Below are 20,499 nucleotides of genomic sequence, written 5' to 3' on the forward strand. Positions count from 1 at the left end.
TTTGTAATGCGATCCGTACTCGATAATCAGTATATCAGTATTAAGTACACATACAGGTGTTTGATAAGTTTCACTAGGGCGTAAATTTGAGGGGGTTTTATTCTTTTTTAATATAGAAAAAGGCAGATTTGATTTTTGCATTCGGGGAAGTTCTGCCAATGATATAGAGGACTAGGATGCAAACGAATCGATTAGTTCGCCAACTTGCTCGGTCAAAACTCGACCTTGAGCTCGCATTGACCGAGTTCGAGCAACTCAAGCTACTTAACGAATGAGTGGAGTTCGAACTTAATATGTGAAGTTCGAAAGCTCATCGAACTTAATCGAGCTTCAATATATATGTTTTTTTAAAATTTTTTATTTATTAGTATGATATATCTATTTTGTCCTTTGTTTAAAATTATATTAAATATAAATTGATACTTCTTAATCTCGATTAGACTCGATTGGACTCAATTGGACTCGATAAACATGAGCTCGAGTTCGAAGTCAAGTAATACAAAATAAAATCGAGCTCGAGCTTAACTTTTAAGAGATCGACGAGTTTGAACTCGAATTTGAGTCTAAGTTTTTTAACTCTAGTCGAGATCAGGGGATTGGATAGCACAATTGTTAAAAATTTCCCTTTTATCCTTCTAGATTTGGCGAGCTCAAATCGATTCAATTACACCCCAGAGACGAGACGAGACAGAGAGGACTCTAGTCAAAATGAATATAAAGAGTTGAAGATGATTAGTCTAGCGGACAAACTGGACCGCGACTAATGAATACGCTGGAGCTGATTGGCAAAAGCTGTAACTGATTCAAACTGAGCTGTGATTGTATCTGTCAAAGGTTAACCCCAATTTGGACCGTCATAGAAACAAGAAGAAAATAGCAAAGACAGTTGCAAACAGAATTGTACTATCTGAGAATAACACGGAGAGAAGAAGTTTTTAAATTAATTTTATTGGAATGTAACACAGAGGAATTCTTCCAACGTAATGGAGCCTAGTCCTTTTGTATTTGGCTATTAACTCGTTTATTGTACGGAGTTTTTTTTATTAAAACATGTCTGTCGTACAGAGTTTTTTTTTTTTGTTTCAAATACGTATAAATGAAAGGCTTTGAATTCGACATCAATCACTCTCGCTGTCTTTCTCATGTCATCCAAACTTTTCCTTCTCCCACTAAAGAGAAACTTGTAATAAGTCTCTTATTTATTTTTTCTAGTTCAACCGTAATATACGAAAAAGTTGCCGGATGATTTTGCACAGCATTGGATAACATCTACCGTAAGAATCCGAAATCCAATACGCATCGGTACAAAACGCCTTTCCTCTTTTTTTTTTTGTTTTGTTTTTTGGGTTTCGTATTACAATTTGTTTTAGCCTCATCATGCTACCTAATTGCTAATATAACATTTGATTACCAAAACTAGAGAGAAAGAACAAAATTTGCAGAGCAGAGGAAGAAAAACTAGGAGAATTTTCTTGTTATGCATTCGATCTGCCTCCATCAAAAATATCCAAAGAAAAGAAGACTATACCCGGCGACAGCTCAGAGAGGAAAGAAGGGAGCAGGGCTGCCTACAAGTGTTACTCAAGAAAAGATAATCCAACCCTTCCTGGAATATACTAATCATCTAAACAAACATTCAACACAGCCAATGCCTCACCAATTCTTGCATCTTTTGCCTTCGCAAAGGATCAAGTCATCATCATCATCAACTGCGCAAATTGGAAAAAATAAGTCCATGAGCTCCAAAATAGACGAAAAGATACAAGCTCTAATGGGTTACCTGACGGGGGTCATTTTGACCTGACATTTGGGCACTTCTCCACTGTCGAGTAACCCCTGATAGATGTCCTCGCAGAGGACTTTGAAAGGGAAGCCCGGCATCTTATGTCCATTAATGACATAATGTACAACACCTCCAACGATCACGTTCATAAGAATTTGGTGATTTTGGGATTTCTGTATCAGGTCCTTAGCATCAGCCTCTGTGACGGGTTCCTTTTGAAGCTGAGAGTGCAACTTCAACCGTGCGGAATTCTGAGGTTTCTGTTCCATATCTGGAAGATGCACCTTGCCTAAGTCGATGTCCTGAGAGGACAAATCAGCAGTCAACGAGGTATAAAACACCGGCATTATCCCATTCTTGTTGGTGGCGTTCAGGTCTACTTGGATATCCGTGGTTAAGAATGTAGTATCAGAACTTTTGGTCGTGGAAATATCAAGCCTGTTAATCTGGAGCCTCTGGAAATGGAATTCTGGCATGTTGGATTGGAAGAAGGAGAAGAATATGGCTCCAACAATGAGAAACATCACGACCAATATGCCTACGATGAGGGAAGCCCATGCGCAGCAGATGTTGCAGCCGGAGTTGCGGGGTGGCGTATTGTTTCTCTGACCTTCGACGTCGATCACAGAAGATCGAGGGGATTCAGATTGCTTGAGAGTCGACTCGTTAAATGAAACGCGGCGAGACAGGTTCCTTTGAGGGCGTTGGTTGCCCGATGGCTGGGCTTGACCACCTCTGGAATTATTAGCAGCCAAACCCGCCATTGCGAAACAAGCTCCAAGACTACTCCCTTCGCGGAGGGAGAAATTCAGCATTCATAGTTTTACCAGAGATATTGGATCGGGATTATGTCCGCAGCAACAGAGTTCCTTTTTCTCTCCTAACGTATAGGATCACCGCACAGCTATTTTAAGTAAATTAAAGGTTTGAGAAGAAGAATAATTGAACAAAAGTAACAAACAACCTCGGCTAGCAAACATTCTTTGTATATCTGCTCACAGAATATCAAACAATCTACGGAAATCTTGGCGGAAAGAGTTCCCAGTACAAACTTTTATTAAGCCCCCCATCCCCACTACCCACCCAGCCCCCCAAAAACCCAAAAAAAAAAAAAAAAAAAAAAGGCAAATTCAATCTCAGAAGAAAAAGACCACGAATCTGCTTAAAATCATAAATCAGCTTTATGAGTCGGATAAAGAATTCTTACAACAAATCATGAAATGGGAAAAGGTACAATCTTTTAAAAAAACTAATAATGGACTACATCCCTAAGTCGAAATGAAGCAATCAGATTAATTCACACTCTAACGAGCTATACGCGCGGGCAAGGTCACAGTTAGGAATGGAGTACTGAAACAGGCACGCGTGAATTGAATCAAATATTGAATCCCCTTTCAAAATACAAATGGGAAACCGCAAAAAAGATAAACAAGGAGAGCCTCCAAGGAGTCAGGGGGTCTGCACAGTTGAGTCCTTGGATTTGTTCTCTTCTGAAGATGGCCGATTCTCCGAGTCAGATTGCCGGACCTCTTCAATCATCCTAACTACTTCATCCATGTTTGGTCGCATGTCTGGCACCTTGGCAACACATGCCATGGCTATTTGCAGCATCTGCACCATTTCTTCTTCAATATTTTGGAACCTCATCAACTCGACATCAAAAACTTCGGCTGTCCATTCCTCCCTGACAACTGATTGGACCCACCTTGGGAGATCAACCATGTCATCCCGTCCTGGAGACTGAATTGGTTGTTTTCCAGTTAGCATCTCCAGTAGCAAGACGCCGAAGCTGTAAACATCTGATTTATGAGTGTGCTTTCTGGTTTCCATAACCTCTGGTGCGCGATATCCTGCCTGCCGAGATCTATTGGCTGGAAAGTTCATGAGTGGGGCCAAGCCAAGATCAGAGACACAGCCATCAAGATCTTGATTGAGGAGGACATTGGAAGATTTAACATTTCCATGAGTAAATTTTGGGCCTCCCACAGAATGGATATGGGCAATGCCTCTTGCAGCTCCAAGGGATATCTTAACTCTCGTCTCCCAATCTAGTGGTGCTCTCCCAGAGGACCTGTTTCCTGTTATCAGATAAATATTAAGAATCCACCAAGACAAATGGGCTAAAGTCAATAGGAGTGCATTATTGCTCTTGATACTTAATCTAGACAAAAAAGGAAGAGAGAGTGCACAACAAGAAAAAAGAGGAAGATGCACTTCATATCCAGCTCACACCTGAACTATGAGACACTTCTACTGATCCCCAATGTCCAGGTACCTTCAGTTAGAGGTGGCAGTGGTAAGGTTCCACTTTGGAAGGGAATTCCAGATTTTGTTGCATTCAAATACATAATCAACTTAAGCACAGCACAAAAACAAAGGAAACTATATCACCCAGTTATGTGGTCAAGAATTAAGAGTAAGCTTGTTTTCAAGCACCAAGTAAAACATATTGACCATATGCCTTTTAGCTCTTATCAGTTGTTCTACTTGCCTCAAGCAAATGTTTCATTCCAAGCCAACAGGCAGCCCTGTTTTGTGACTTGGTTGGATGCTATTCTGATTATTATACTTTATGCAAGTAAATTATTTGGTTTAAAACCCAAGTAATTGGGGTCACTAAATGAGCAGCTGAAACACGAGTGGAGCAACAGAGCTACATACCATGTAACAAAGCTGACAAGCTGCTATTTGAGAAGTAATCATAGACCAAAAGCTTTTCATCCTTGGAATAGTAATAAGCACGTAGAGGTACTACATTTGGATGCTGTCCGACTCTCCCAATAATTTCCATCTGCTGTTCGAAGTCCTTTTTCCCCACAATTACTTCTTTCAACCTTTTAACAACCACAGTCGTAGACTCCTCCAAGACAGCTTTATATGCAGTCCCAAAACTACCTTTTCCCAGCACTTCAGCCGAGGCCCTCAATAAATCCTCCAGATCAAAGTTATAAGAGCATCCCTCAAAGAAAACCAGCTTGTTCTTTTCAGGTTCTTGGACTCCACTACCAAACTCCTCTCTAGGTTTCTCACTCCTTCCACCGCTGGAGGATTTTCCTTTTAGTACACTGCCACCATCAGTTTGCCTTTTCTTAAGGCAACACAAAAGGAATATTACCACTATAAGAAAGAGGATTAGAGCACCACCAACTGCAATAGCAATAATAGCTCCCAGAGGGAGTTTCTTTTTGGAGCTTTGTTTTCCTTTTGGGGGAGGTGGAGAAAAATTGGGGGTAGGAGAAGGTGGAGGAACAAGAGGAAGACAAGGACTCAGAGGCGCCCCACATAAGAAAGGGTTCCCTAAAAATGATGAATTGGGGAAAATTTGCAGGGCATGTGGTATGGAACCATTAAGGTGGTTGTAACTCAGATTCAAATGTTTGAGCCTCGGAAGGGTGATATTAGGAATGGTACCAGAAAGCGAGTTATTCTGCAGATTCAATCCAGTGAGTCGAGTCAAATTCTGAAATGTTAGCGGGATTTTCCCAGTAAAGGAATTAAATGATAGATCCAAAACATTGAGTTGCGATGAGAAAGAAGTTGGAATATCGCCGGAGAGATTATTATGTTGAAGGAAGAGGTGCTGAAGCGAGGGGTGGGAAGAAATATCAGAGGGTAGATTACCACTGAGGAGATTGGATCTGAGGCTGAGAATCCTCAGTGCATCCAATTTTCCCAGTGTGTTGTTAGGGATAGGACCTTTGAGTCCAACCCCAGGAAGCCGAAGAGCAAACACACGATTGCCATCTGGATAACATTTGATTCCAACCCAAGATGTGCAGATAGGCCTATTAAGAGTCCAATTTAGCCTCCGACGGTGGGGAACTCTATCTGCAAAATCAAGCAAGGCTTGTTCATCACCTTTCAAATCACCAAGTGCCAGAGGCAGAAGAATGACATTGACAACGAGCAAAAAATGCAGATAGGTGTTGCAGAGTTTCATCAGGTGATTGCTAGATTTATGGGAGAGAAGATGGCGCAGGTATTGCTGGCCTGTCAACATCACAGGAAACATTGAAACATCAGTAACTCTCTGCAAAATATAAGTGGACCAGAAACCAGCACTTAAGACACTTCCAAATGATAATGGCATACGATGAAAACAACCAGAGTACTCATAAGAACATAAAAACGTCCTCCATGCCTTACTGCAGCAAGTCAGCTGGTCAGTGGAAAGCAAGACTACTTTAAATCCAGCAAAAAAAAAAAAAAACTTGTTTAAAGGACTTTTAAGCTTATGGTATGGTTTAATAGCACATATAACTTACTAGGTAGATGATTTGAAAGGGAAAAGGTAATAGTGTCAACAATAGTTCGAGTTAAAAAATTGCAAGGACCTTTCTTGCTGTGAAAAAAGTCAGCTTTATAAACCTCGGCATATTATATGAAAGAAGTACACAATGAAGCCAGATGACAAACTAAGCACTTTAAGTTTTTTGACTACCAAATAGAAGTTTTGCCGGATGGAATTTGGGCACCAAATGTTGGAAATGGAACAAACCCTGCATCATTTCCATAGTTTTGCTAAAATTCCATTCAACAATCTTCACATAGCAGGCAGACAACTATCCACAAGCAAAGAGCACATAGTATATCTTCATTATAACCAAAATTACAACCAATCAACATATAGTTGGCATGAAGGACTCGATTGTTAATTTATGAGGATCAATTAGGAAGACTTCATATTCGGAGATATCACCAGAAGCATAACTTTCATATGAGCTAACCACTAATTATAATGGAGTTCTAGAGTGGCCTTCCTGGGAAGGCAAAAAGGACTGTGAAATAGATAGATAAACTAAAACACAAGCACTTAAAAATTCCACATACAAACACACAAAGTAAATGTTACACCTAGGGTTCTTTAATCCATACATCCAAAAAGCAAAGCATTCCCAAGCATGTAAAAGTAGCAAAAGAATTGAGACAAGACACATTCAGAAAGCAAGAAGTTAGAAAAAGGCATCCAAGCAAAGGAAAAAGCAGAGCCCGTATGCTTTTTCTTATCATCTACTATGCCACACAAGTGATTTAATAGGCTCAGTTTACAAGGAAGTGGATGTACTGAGATATTGAAAAAGTCACACGAACATTTTTCATCTTCTTTCGCCAAAAAGTAGCAAATGAATTCCAAAAGAGAAACAAATTCACTCGTTGCATTAGGTCGATCATTCATATAAGAATTTACTAATCTAAACATTTTCACTATTATAACAAATGAAATTATTACGTCTCATTTAAAAAAAATTAAAGGCTGTATTGAATTGCTAGCACCAACAAAATGCTATAACATTTAACAAATCAACAAAAATTCTAGGAAAACGGCAGAAAGAGAGATTTCAGCAAATTACTACCTACAACAGCAGTAAGTTCTCTTTGAGCTGAGGAATAGTTGGGCCTGATAAACAACCCAAGTCACATTTTGTCAAAAAAAAAAAAAAATTTGCTCATTTTGTCAAAATTAGTACGACAATCTTAGAAAACTTCACATAGTTGACAAGCATTAATTGTTTAAACCCATAACCACAACCCTTTAGCTTTTCCAATTTAATCACTTGGCAGAATTTGACCACCCAGTGAACATTGTGAATGAAACATCATAAACACCAGAAAACTGCCCCTTTTATTCACTTAGATCTGCTTCTCTGTAAATTACACGCACTAATTCAAAAGGTTAAGAAATGACAAAATTCTGGGCTCCGAGCCTCCGCAAAACAAGTTTCACAAGGAAAATAAAAAGGTAAAAAATCTCTTCAAAGAAATTACCTTAAAGGATACCCAGTGAATTTCAAGACTGCTTGGCTTGAAAATGGAAAGTGCAGCTGCATTGAAACTTCAAAGCCAAAATGCAGAAAAGGATTGTTGTCCGAGGACTCAAACTAGTATGATACAGCAACCACATTGAGGTAAAAAAAAAAAACAAATGTTGAAGATCCAGAAGCAAAACGGTGAGGACCCTCTGGAGCAGTTGAGCTAAATTGTCAAGTAAAGATGAGGTTTCGAGAGTGAGTAATAGATCTGTAGCATGGTTATACAAGAAAGAGAAAAGAAAGGGGAAGAAGTAGAAGAGGTTTGGTTGAGTGAAGAGGAAAGGAAACTGAACAAAACTGGGAAAGGTGGAATTTTTTTTTTGGAGTGAAGAGGATTATGAGAGTGAGGTGTCACCTGTGGACTTTGCTTTCCCTCACTCATTCACTCACCCTCAACTCAACCACTCCAGTGTGGGCATTCATTAGTGTGTGACTGTGTGTGGGAAGAGAGAGAGGAGAGAGAGGAGCGAGAGCGAGACTGCGAAGGGGCGGATGATGCGGGGGTAGTTTTTGTTCTTTCTTTTGTTGTTTTAGATAGAAGAGCGCTTTTTTTTTTCTTTTTTTGAGAGAGAGAAAGGAGTGGCGGGGGGTTTTGGCTTGTGTGGAGGGAGGAAGGAGGATTCTTTATACAGATACAGATACAGTAGACTGAATCTCTATCTGCAATTTTTTTTTTTTTTTGCTTGAAAGGAACTCCTTTTGTTTTTCAATAATTAATATAGGCCATCAATCACTACTAGGCTCTGTACATTTTCGATTCGTTTTGAGTTGAATAGAATGTACAATTTTCTCTCTTTTTTTTCCTTACCAAATACTAATGGGAAAAGGCAGCGCAAAAAAGGTTTTGAAGTTTGAAAGTCCAGTTTTGTGTTTTTGAATTTCCCCAAAATGATTAATGGAAATAGGATGCGAAGAAAGGAGAAAGCAAACATGTCATTATTTGACTTAAAGAAAAGTTAAAAAACCATGCGGTACAACTACGAACATGAATGAAACAACAATTATTATCTTCTTTCCTTTGATTTGATTAAAGGGGCGATGAACAGGAGGGGTGTCAATGAACTTGACCAATGACTCCTCCTATCAAATCTTTTTCGGCAATTTGGATCTTTAGAGGTCAAACAGACCCTTATTCTCTTCGTCCATTGTCGTCTCTCAGACGCTTTTCTTCTTCATTATTACTACTGACTGACGATAATCGGAACAAGCACATTGGGTTAATTCCACTTTGTCCCCCCAAACTTTGGACGATTATCCACTTAAGTCCCTAAACTTCAAAATGGGACACTTAAGTCCCTAAACTTATAAATACCTCCCACTTAAGTCCCAGAACTTATAAAATGGGACACTTAAAACCCTAAACCCTTATAAAATGGGACACTTCGACCACCAACGGCATTCAGGATTTGTTAACAATTTTCCTTAAGTGGGAGGTATTTATAAGTTTAGGGACTTAAGTGTCCCATTTTGAAGTTTAGGGACTTAAGTGGATAATCGTCCAAAGTTTGGGGGGACAAAGTGGAATTAACCCCAAGCACATTAATCGTGGAAAATGACCCAAGAAATAAAATTTGACCAAGGCATTAAACTACTTACTGTAATAATTACTATATAATATTTTTTATGATGCGACATATATCAGATAAAAATATATCTGTTATACAAGCAAATAATATTATTGTCTATCCAAACACAAGCATTATTTAAAATATTAATTATTTTATTTACATCATAAAAATGTTTACTAATCATATTTTTTGTATTTCAAACTATATATTTGTTATCTCACATAGAAGATTACATAAGTGCTACAGTAATTAATTCAAATCATATTTCAGATAATGGTCTATCCACATACGTTTCATTTATTTTCCTATAAAAACTCTATTAAGAAAAAAACTATACTCCACTGTTTTACATGCTTCGTTATTGTCATAAATTCGCTTAGATTTTGAGAATCTTGTTAGCGTGCAGTTTTTCAAGTTCAAATGTAAAAAAATAACAGCAATTATTTTGATCAACGGCTTGTGAGTGTGAACAGTGGATTATTTTGTCTAACGGAGGAGACAACAAATTAATGGCACCAGACGGTTAAAAGGTCAAACTCCTAGCAAAAATCTCACCCTGATCAGATCAATGGCCCGTATGGAACTGAGAATTTTGATAGTATGAAACAAACTTGTTGGGCAAAACAGAGTGCAGGTTAGCAATTGCATTTACTCTTTGCCGGAGGTGGCTGGCTGCCCCTGGAAGTGGTTGGCATTCATTTCTTTCATATGAAGAGGATCAAATACTCCACCGCTACAACACTTCTACTAGTATTCTTCTTCTCGCTATATTCTTCTTGCCTTGTATATGTGAAAAGACGAGGAAAGTATTGATGACCATCTAATTGATATGAGCTTTGAGTTAAATCAAAAGTAATATTGAAGAGTTTTTTTTTGGGGGGGGGGGGGGGGGGGGGGGGGGGGGGGGTTGTGGTGCCCCGGGAAGGCTCTGTTTGGATTGGCCAATTTTTTAAAAATAAATTTTTTAAATACAATACTATAATAATACACAATAATTAAAAAAATATTTCATTCATACAATATATCAAATACTTCAAAAATACTCAAAAAAAAACAGCTACTTCAAATGGAGCATGGGTCTTTAAGACATACTACTAGTCAATATTATATAAGGTATTTGAGTGGTTTGGTTTCTATATATGATGTAAAGAGAATCAAACTTAAGAAGGTTGAGATAATTAAAATCAAGTCTCTTCTGTCAACCTCATATAAGAAGTCAGCTCCCTAATAAACCAAATTTTTAATAAGAAGTCGGGTCTAATCAAGTATTGTCCCAACTTCTCCAACGGGGATTGAAAGCTTTTTTTTTTTCCATTATTATTTATTTACTTTATATCTACTCCTACTTCCAGTTTACAATCGGGTCAAACGGATACACTAAGCACTCGTATAAATTTAGAGAAAACCATTTAAAATGACAAACCACATATAGAGACAAGTGATTGAAAATTAAGGTTTGAACCCTTAAAAGATTTTGATGGTGGCCAACAGCCATTAAGTTCCAACTTTCTCCACTTGATAAACAAATTCTGGGATCATATCGGACTCCTTTTGTTCATAAATTTCTTTTGAGATTTGTCCCTTCACTTTTTTTTCCCCAAAATAAAAAAAAAAGAAGTAAAATACATAGAAAGCAAAGCATGTCAACATGGCTCTGTTTGGATTGTAAATTATTTGAGATATTTTTACTGAAACACTTTTTGTGATGTGATGTATGTGAGATAAAAAGGTAATTGAGAAGATAAAAAGGTGTGTTAGAAATTGTAATGATAATGTAACCAAATAAATTTTGGCAAATAATCCTCCATCCAAACAAACCCATGCATGCATGCGTACGTGATTGTTGGATGCAGACACCCATACTTTACTACTACTACTACTATATATTTTTCTTTCTACGTCAGCAAGAACATCACTCTGCTTGCTACCTACTCCTTCGTCACATTTCACATCCAATGTTCATCAAGTTATTCCAGCCCAAGGACCCCCCCCCCCCGGCGGACCAAGGAAGGTATACATGATATCTGGATTTGGCCACCTGCTCTCTCTCTTAAGTCCTGGGAACGAATTTGGATTGCAATTGTTATATACATATTGCTACATTGTATATATTTCCCATTTGAGGTATGCAACTTTTAGATTAGTTCTTTTCAGGGGATCGGATTTAAGTGATTAATTATCGCTAACTAGCTTGATTAAACTTGTCTCTCGCATAAAATTGGATGGCTTTACGGTCTGGAGCAAACATCGATCTAGGATAATGTACTATCAAACAGATTTAGGCACGATTCATATTCCACGAACAAGTAGTAACAACTCCCATCAATTCATCACCGAATCTAATCTGAGTATTTTTGGACTAATAAATAAAAGCCTTTGTTTATATATAGATCTCTGATTTGATCAGTCAAATTATTATTATTTTTTTTTGAGTAAATGGTTTTGGTACCTAATATGCGTGCAGGGCCAGTGAAAGTGTGTATGACTGTATCATCCATCCTCCGCCATTGGTAAAATTTTAAAAAAATTTGTTTTACAGAAATTCAAAACGGTCCCCACTGTGTATGGTAAAAAAATCTTGACAAAGAACAAAAAATAATTAAAGCAAATGGGCCACTTAAAAGAAGAGTCGTCGAGGAAAGAAGAATCTGCTGCCTTTAATCTCCCCACTTCCTGCAGGTATCCAAGAAAACAAAAGCAAAAGGTCATGTAGAAGATGATATTAAACTTTTCCTACAAAAATCTGCCACAACAAAACTTGACCAAGTGTTCAATCTGATTAGTTACTAGAACTACAAAAATCTAGCAGCATGCAAATGCTGCTGCAGTTTGCTCAAATCCAAAGCGAGAGTATCAGTAAAGAGACGGAACAGGACGTCAACCCCCGGCCCAGACAATAGTTGCTGGGGCCATGGGACTCTTTTTATCTTGAGCCATCGCCAAGATTTACAGTGCATGAAATATTCCGTATGACACAGTAGTACTCTGTCAAATTAAAAAAAAAAAAGCAAGCTAGTAGCAGTTAATGGAATGAGAGCTAGAAATTGATGCCCATATATGACCATATATATATATATATATATATATATATGTATGACCGTGCGTGATCAATCGGGAAGAGGCAGCATAATTTATGTTGTCAACACTTAACAACAACAACCCACCGACAAAGGTGACATCCTTTCTCAGGCAATCATTCTTCGGCCACGACTATAATAATTGTCTTTCTGCTTCTTCTATCCAAATCTTCCACGCCCCAAAGTACTCTTTGTTTAAGGTTCCCGACAGCAACATTTCCCCCCCAAGTAACATTAGCAAACCTTGTCATCGTTGGTGCAACTTTTTTCTTCTTTTTTTTTTTTGTAAAAAAAAAAAATTCCATTTGAAATCCGAATTGCTTTTGCGGAAATGACTTTAACTTTAATTTACGCTTTTATTATACTTGACCTGGGCCCGGTTTCCTGCTCCAGCCAGCAGACTAGTGTGTGTTCTGTGTTGTGACTTGTGATCTTTGGCTTCTAGTTGCCGGACTGGAATATTATCCTTTTTCTAAGAAGAATTCTATACCCTCTGCTCTGCGCTGGAGAAAACCTTTGGGAGGCGCCTTACAGCCAACCTGGATGGGTGGCGATAAAAACGGGGTATTAGTTTTTTCTGCTATAATTAATAACTACTTCATGCTCTGGGGGAGGGTTAGGTTGGGTGGTACGGAAGGAAGGAGTATAAGTAAGAGATTTCGGGTTCGAGTTCTCCCGCTTACACTTAAAAAAAAAAAAAAAAACTACTTCATGCTCTAACAATCCGGAATGAAATAATGAGTGCTGTATAGGCCTTTAGAAGGATTATGGCCATAGAATTGGAAAATGTATGGCAAACACTCTCATCATCATCATGCTCATAGAAATAGGAAAAAACAATTTAAGGGTTGAATATACGAGTCAAATACAAAATTTTGAATACACTCTCGTCATCATCGAGTAGGCTCTTGAAACGCTCAAATCCATAATTTGTGACCTTCAGTACAAAGCTTCGAAAATACGAGTTTTCTAAACACTTTCATTATCGTTGCTATGTAGGCTCTTAGAGATGCAAGTCCATAGTTTGTAAGAGACTAATAAGTCCTCGTTCTCTATTGCTTTGCATAATTTGATTATGGCAAGTGGTTATAAAAAATAATCAGAATCAACAACAATTACTCTTTAGTTGGTTATGAATTTTAACATTCTAAGTTGTTTAAACAAATTTACAAACTAGAACAACATCACAATAATTGACTATTCAAAATCAAAATCTATAATCAATTACAATAACCAATCAAGAACACGTTGAGTAACTTTTGATGATTCTAATTATTCTCTATAATCACTTTGCATAATAAATTTTAAAAAATCTAAAGCAAATTAGAACAGGACCTAAGAGGTCATATGATATCTAATCGTAAGATGAGGAAATAGCTCAAAAGTGAAAAAGAATAACACCTGCAATTTCCATTTTGTTGGACTTAATCCAATTCTACAATCTTGTATTTTTATCGATTTCTAGGCATCATCCTTGTGCAGGGGCCTCGCTAATCTTCGTTTTGTTGGACTAAATCCAATTCGACAATCTTATAGTAATTTCAATTCAATTCCGATTCTACGAAACCGGACGGATAAGTTTGGTCCTCTTCTTCATAATTTACATCACAACCGCTACTCATCCCAGGAAGAGAGCCATACAAACTATAGACACACAAGCAAAGCTTCATATAATGATGGGAATATGAAACAATAGGAGCGTCCTCGCGGAAAAAAATTAGAAGAACTCGTTAAAAGCTTCAATTTTTATCTTCATCATCTAGAAAGTTAAGAACAAAACATCATCCCAACTTTAGATCGCCTTACAGGAGAGCTACACGAAAACAACAATTGAACAGAATATATTCGGAGAACCCTAAGAGACATTTTGCCAATTCTCAACAGGACGCGGAATTATTTATAAAATTCAAAGTCAGTGTCGGGCTTCTTCACATTGGCTCTATATCCCTTCTCAAAATCCTTGGGAAGTATAACGTATCGGTTCTTGCGAACTGCATGCATTCCTGCTTCTTGGCAAATAGCTGCAATCTGCATAAAAGAAGTGTAGTTGAAACTACTGCAACTTAAATAAACGATTTCCTTGTTTTATTCCATGAATTGCCCATCGAAAGGAGCAAGAGAGACCCACTTCTTAAGCTCAATGGTGACGCAGCAAATTTCCAAAGAATACGGAATGAAATTTACATTTAATCATTAAAAAAAAAAAACTAACCTCAGCAGCACTTATTTTATCTGGTCGTGAAACATAATCCTCTAAATCAACCTCATCACCCAAATTCATTTTAGCAGTGCAAACCTGCAGCAGACCCCGTAATTGAAACATTAGCACGAGGCAGGCATTTTAAGCATACAAACAAAACCATTCTCCACGTCTTTGCATGCCACCAACATGCAGGGAGTGTGAGGAAAATTACTAATAGAAACATAAAGAAGAAAAATGCCTCCAATACCCACCTGGAAGACGAGCCTTTTTTGACGTCTATCAGGCAAAGGAAACTCAATCTTCCGGTCAAGCCTTCCAGGACGAAGAAGTGCAGGGTCCAAAGTGTCAGCACGATTAGTTGCCATTATAACCTTCACATTCACTGTCTGATCAAACCCATCCATCTGCATAACACACCAATAATCTCAATATAAATACAATATGGCAAAAATATTCAACCAACAAATCATTCGAATGTCAAAGTCAAAGGTTTTCATAATTAGAAAAGCCTTAACATACTGAATATTTTTTTCCTTCACAAAATCAAGCCAGCTTCTGTAACGCTGTTAGATCTATTCAGATGTTTTTAGGTTACTTTGACGAGCAAATGCAGCAGAAGAATTTTCTTACCTGATTAAGCAATTCCATAAGTATGCGCTGAACTTCTCTATCAGCTCCAGTCTGGGCATCAAACCTCGCAGTAGCAATTGCATCCACCTCATCAATAAATATAATGGCCGGAGCATTTTCTTTGGCCAGACGAAATACATCACGAACCATTCGTGGCCCCTGCAAAAATCATAGAAGATGTACATATCAGCAAAACTCAAGCAATAAAAAAGAAGAAAGGATTTAGTTGGTAAAACCAGTTAAAAGAACATCAAAGATGAAAAGCAACCAAGCAAGATCTTCAATTTGGTCATGTTAAGTTAGAGAGGCAACTTGCTGTACAATACAATCCTGATTATAAAAAAAAAAAAAAAAAGAATTCGGGGAGGAGAGATGAAAAGCAAGATCTTCAATTTGGTCATGTTAAGTTAGAGTGGCAACTTGCTGTACAACACAAGCCTGACAAGAAAACTTATAATTCAGGGAGAAGAGTTTAGACTTAATTGGTTCAGGCACCAAAATGAAGTGAAAAAAAAAACAAGAGGCAAATGGAGGTCAACCTGCCTAAATCGAAACCTGATTGGTCATGTTCGGATAAAATCTTATCTTTGTCTAGCATAGAATATTAGATATTCTCCAAAACTTGACCTAATTCTAGTCCTATCTATTGTAGTTTGATTTCTTCTCTTAACAAAGAGACCTGTTCAGGAAGAAAGTAACTAGGTGGTGTTTTTGTTAACAGAGAGACAAACTACAGATGACTTCATCTTTATTTCGTTTAACTGCTACCACATTGGAGTGTAATATTCTTCTGGTGAATTGTTGTTAAGAATATACTAATAAAAGTTTACAATCATTGAAAATCTGAAATGCGAGAGAAGGTACGCTTTGTTTGCATCCAGGGAACTTCTTATACACTACAGGAAAAGACAAAATCTACAAACAGAGGATGGAAGGAAACTAAGCAAAGCTCTTTCTTTTTGCTCGTATAACCAGAATGGCTAAGACTCATCTAGATAATGTGATGTAGCCAACCAGACAGCTCCAGACTTAGATGTCTCTCGTCTTAAGTTCATTTATACTTGTAATAATGCAGGCAATCAACTAAAGATATTAGATTAAGAGCATTTGATCCATACCTCACCCAAGTACTTCTGAACAAATTCCGAGCCAACAACTCTAATGAAGGCTGCAGTCGTGTGATGAGCAACTGCCTTAGCAAGCATTGTTTTCCCAGTTCCCGGAGGGCCATAGAGCAACACACCACGGGGAGGATCTATACCAATCTGCTTGTACAGCTCATGGTGAGTCAAAGGTAACTCAACTGCTTCACGGATTTCCTGCTTCTGGATATCACACCCTCCAATGTCCTGACAAACACCAGCAAATGGATTGAAACAAATTAATTTCTGGAATTGTATTCCAAAAAAGTATAACCAAACAATGCAAAACAAACACCACATGACTTATTATTCCCGGTGACTTATTATTCACACCAGACTGAATGATGAAGGAATCACACAGTGGGATAAAAAAGTTAGAAGAATCATATACCATGAATAGGCATCTCGCTGTCAAGGAAAAAGCTACTTGCACATATTGCACAATAAAAATAGTCAGTTATAGAAAAACCAACCCAGCAGAACAGGGATAATATAAAGTTCTAATCTTTATACATTGGCCCACTAAAATGGCAAGTGAAGAAAAAAGATTGATTGTCACACACCATACCCAGAAGATGGTTAAAGAAAATGTATTAACTCAAATTACGCTATACAGACCTGTAGAGGCAGAGATAGATCTAAAATGCATTTCCACCATCCTACACAGCTATTTCACTACTTTATCAGAGAAAGGACCAGATGGAGTGGGTTTTTTTAAGTTTCACTTCAAAGTACAATTTTCTTATACAAACATCACTCTTTAAAAGAAGCTGATGCTGCATTTGTTGCATACAAAGAGGGGCAACACTCAGGTTAATATAGGTAGCTGGATACTGTTAAGCAACAGGAAGTAACTAACAGAATGAAAACCAAACCTAAGTCTCAGTTAATCTATTTACAGAATATGACTAAGTTTTTCAGGTCTCTTATTGCATACATGAAAATACACTAAAGGGCAGAAAAAGCCACATACTCAGCGCAGCTTTCAGTCAAGCCCAAATTAGACTTATAACAAATAGATTGTGCTGATCAACAAGGCAGAGCCAGCTATTGAAGTTACTCAATGGCTCTATGCATTACAGTATAGCAGCTCCATGCACATATGCTAAATAATTAGTACACAAAGTTTACTTTTGCTATAGACTAATCTCTCAAATCTGGATGTAATTCTATAATTAAGTAAAACTACACAGTAGACAACATTAAATGCATAAATCTAACACATAAACAAACATCAACTAACACTGCAGGATGATTTTTAATTGAATATAAGACACTACAGAGAAATGCATCTTTCTACATTTTAAATAAACAACTGATGCAGGGACTCAAACAACAATTTTTTACAGTGTAATGTTCCCCACATGCCACATGACAGGTCTTTTGGATTAACAATCAAGAGAAACCATCATCATTCATCCTTCTTAACTAGTAAAAAGTAGTTTTCTTCAGCAAAAGAATAGCCCAAGAACTTCATAACTTCAAGTGACCAACCCACTATAACCTCCCTAGTTAATGAGCGCTAAAGCATCACATGTTCTGTCTAAATGCTGAGTACAAAAACGAAATATCTCCACTAATGTGATTGCCTCAAAAACTGCAGCAGTAAATCAGATACTAGTACTAAAAAAAAAAATCAATGACTAAAAAAATACTTTGACGGAGTAAACAAATTGGTCTAAACAATAAATACATGCACTAGAAGCTCAAACTTTGCCATATACCAGAATACATCCAACTCTGCAGCTCAAAATCAAACTTCAATTCCAAATTTCAGGAGGGAAAAAATAGAGACCCTAGTTTTCAAATTCCCACAACGCACATAACTATAAAACCACTTAATCAAACCAAACATCCATAAAACTCACATTATAAGTGACGTCAGGCTTCTCCGACTGGCTGAGAAGCGATATACTAGAGTCGGCTTCTGGGGGCAATACATCCACTAGGGCATTGGAGTGGCGGTGAAGCGCGACGGAGGCGGAGGGTTTAAGAAGCTCCCGGTTGATAGTACTAAGGATTCTGACATAATAATTAGACCCAGTAGTAGAGCCCACGATACCATTATTCTGATCAATCATCTCCATGAATTGCCCGATAACCAGCGGGACCGATTGGATCCGCTTGACCTCCTCTTGTGCCCTTAAGTGCTCCCGGCGCAGGTTTTTGAGCTCGTCCTTGACATATTCTTCTTGAATTTCGATGAATTCGAGCTGCCGCTGTAGGGATTTGAGGCGAGTGTAGAGGTCTTCCTCGTTATCCGCCGTGGTAGAGGAGGACGGATCTATGGTAGAGGGGTCCGATCGTGTTGCCAGAGAATCTAATGTTAGTTTTGGATCGAGAACCATCGGGGCGGCCATTGGTGGTGATGGTGGAATTTGCCGGAAAGATTTGGGAGATTTTGAGAGAAGAGAAGCCGATTGGGAATGGAGTAGGAAACAAGAAAAGTATTGATGTGTTAAAGGGTTTTCTGGGGATTGTCGTTTGGTGGAGGAAACCAACTTAACGACGTCGTTTTGGACTAACCGCCACCCTCAAAATCGTTTTCTTTTTCTTCTCGGATTATGATTAAATTATCTTGATAAATGGACTAATATAGAAGCCCTTTCTTATCCTGGCTAGGTTGTGCTATCGCTTATCTTTTGAGCCTATTTTGGGTGCTTATTAAAAGTATGCAAGAGGGTTTTCAAAATACACAGATGAGGTATGGGTTAAACAATTTGATCTCTCTGATGGGTGCCAATTGAACATTCGTTAAGAGTACACAAGCGAATTTTCAAAATAAACCAATGAGGTATGGTTTAAATAATTGGATCTATCTAATGTGTGTCAATTAGATATTCGTTAAGATGTACTTTCAGATATTAGATTTTAATTAACACGTATTAAGATGTACTTCAAATATTAGATTTTTTGAAAGGTAATATTAATTATAGAATATGTATAAATGTAAGAGCATGTAGTAATTGTTAATATGTATATATACATAATAGATTAAGTAAAATTCAAGTGTATTAACAAGTGTCTAATTAATACCTGCTAGAAAAACTCAAAATAATTAGTACCATCTAATCAAAGCTCAAAAAAAAATTTAATTAGCGGACTTGTTTTTTAAAAATACGAGGCTCCAAACCTTACAAGGGGCAATGGAGAAAAGGGCTCAAAGAAATTTTTTAATTAGTGGACCTTTTTTTTTAAGTCCAATAAAAGACTCCAAACCGTACAGGGGACGAAGGAGAAATTATGGTGAAGCCATGTTTAGCTAAAGGGTACAATTGCATTCTCGCAACTTTGTAGGAATTGTAGAATATTTTTTTTTTAATTACTACTACCCCACTCTTGTCCCCTTGAATTTTGATAGAATTCCCTCTGACCCCACAATTGTCCTTCAAAGGGGTTGAAATTTTTTACAATTACCCTCGCCATTTTCATAAATGAAACCGTGAACAAAAATATACTTTTTTCCCCTTCCTAATAAACTTATTTACTCATATCCAACTTTTCTTTGATCAAACGATTTACAATAAATACTTGATAGTGCATAAATTATTCCCCTACTATATATATATATATATATATATATATATATATATATATATATATATATATATTAGAATTTAAATCCTGTATTCATATGCATCATTTTAATTAATACATAATTTTATACCATTAGATATATGACAAATAATAAATCACAAGTTTTAGGCAATTTTTGTCAAAACTTTTGTAATATTGATCATTGAATAAATTGGTGTCTTTTTATGACAATTTTTTACATGCCTTCTATAACAAATATTCAGCTGTTTCAAGAATTTATGAACCAACATGTTATACATTTAAGCAAATATTATTGCACCCCATGAATAGAGGTTCTAACTTCGCCATTGGTTTGAGAGTCGAGTCAAAACCTCATGGTCAACTAATATATTTACCAGTTAAGTTGGCTTTTGAGACAACTAGTCACCATTTTTGTTAATCATAAAACTATTAAATATTAAGTAATTCTGATATTATATTAAAATTTAAAATTTCACACTTATAAGGTCAAGTTGAAGCATTTTAAACGTTTACGAACACAAAAACCTTTTTTCAGTTTGATTTATAAACAAATTATCTTCCAACGAGTTAAGAGTGGTTTGAATGTTAAGTAGATTCAATTTGCTGTCCTAATCCTACTTTTGAAGGGACAAAGTAGTTTAAAGCTTAAGCCAAAAAGTCTGAAACCCTTTTTTTTTTAAAAATGGTGGGCCAACAAAAGTCGAAAAAGTTTACTTTGAATATTGATT

The 20,499-nt window shown here is 37.2% G+C and overlaps 3 protein-coding genes across 3 annotated transcripts; all 3 read right to left on the reverse strand.

The window, feature by feature from the left end:
- Positions 1-1,293: 1,293 nt before the first annotated feature.
- Positions 1,294-2,878, reverse strand: LOC113689857 (uncharacterized). The gene is made up of 2 exons (XM_027207654.2): positions 1,781-2,878; positions 1,294-1,709 (listed from the first exon to the last, which is right to left on the reverse strand). Exons 1-2 carry the CDS (start codon positions 2,596-2,598, stop codon positions 1,706-1,708), a joined length of 822 nt encoding a protein of 273 aa, XP_027063455.2. The 5' UTR covers positions 2,599-2,878; the 3' UTR covers positions 1,294-1,705.
- Positions 2,879-2,942: 64 nt separating this feature from the next.
- Positions 2,943-8,173, reverse strand: LOC113712313 (probable inactive receptor kinase At5g58300). The gene is made up of 3 exons (XM_027235679.2): positions 7,550-8,173; positions 4,445-5,773; positions 2,943-3,861 (listed from the first exon to the last, which is right to left on the reverse strand). The coding sequence occupies exons 2-3, from the start codon at positions 5,721-5,723 to the stop codon at positions 3,233-3,235; spliced, it is 1,908 nt and encodes a 635-aa protein (XP_027091480.2). The 5' UTR covers positions 5,724-5,773; positions 7,550-8,173; the 3' UTR covers positions 2,943-3,232.
- Positions 8,174-13,968: 5,795 nt separating this feature from the next.
- On the reverse strand, positions 13,969-18,664 carry LOC113712323 (26S proteasome regulatory subunit 6B homolog). The gene is made up of 6 exons (XM_027235690.2): positions 18,082-18,664; positions 16,190-16,420; positions 15,072-15,230; positions 14,693-14,845; positions 14,451-14,534; positions 13,969-14,266 (listed from the first exon to the last, which is right to left on the reverse strand). The coding sequence occupies exons 1-6, from the start codon at positions 18,571-18,573 to the stop codon at positions 14,132-14,134; spliced, it is 1,254 nt and encodes a 417-aa protein (XP_027091491.1). The 5' UTR covers positions 18,574-18,664; the 3' UTR covers positions 13,969-14,131.
- Between the last annotated feature and the right edge of the window lie 1,835 nt (positions 18,665-20,499).

Source organism: Coffea arabica, chromosome 1e, assembly GCF_036785885.1.
Source record: "Coffea arabica cultivar ET-39 chromosome 1e, Coffea Arabica ET-39 HiFi, whole genome shotgun sequence".
NCBI lineage: Eukaryota > Viridiplantae > Streptophyta > Magnoliopsida > Gentianales > Rubiaceae > Coffea > Coffea arabica.

What these genes read in the sequence shown, in the direction of transcription:
- LOC113689857 (XM_027207654.2), bottom strand. Translation starts at nt 2,598, where the DNA reads ATGCTGAATTTCTCCCTCCGCGAAGGGAGTAGTCTTGGAGCTTGTTTC.
- LOC113712323 (XM_027235690.2), bottom strand. Translation starts at nt 18,573, where the DNA reads ATGGCCGCCCCGATGGTTCTCGATCCAAAACTAACATTAGATTCTCTG. An exon ending in AGCCTGACGTCACTTATAAT is followed by an intron (nt 16,421 to 18,081) that starts GTGAGTTTTATG and finishes GGTGTTTGTCAG; the next exon opens with GACATTGGAGGGTGTGATAT. An exon ending in AAAAAAGGCTCGTCTTCCAG is followed by an intron (nt 14,535 to 14,692) that starts GTGGGTATTGGA and finishes GGTCTGCTGCAG; the next exon opens with GTTTGCACTGCTAAAATGAA.
- LOC113712313 (XM_027235679.2), bottom strand. Translation starts at nt 5,723, where the DNA reads ATGAAACTCTGCAACACCTATCTGCATTTTTTGCTCGTTGTCAATGTC. An exon ending in CTTGTCAGCTTTGTTACATG is followed by an intron (nt 3,862 to 4,444) that starts GTATGTAGCTCT and finishes ATCTGATAACAG; the next exon opens with GAAACAGGTCCTCTGGGAGA.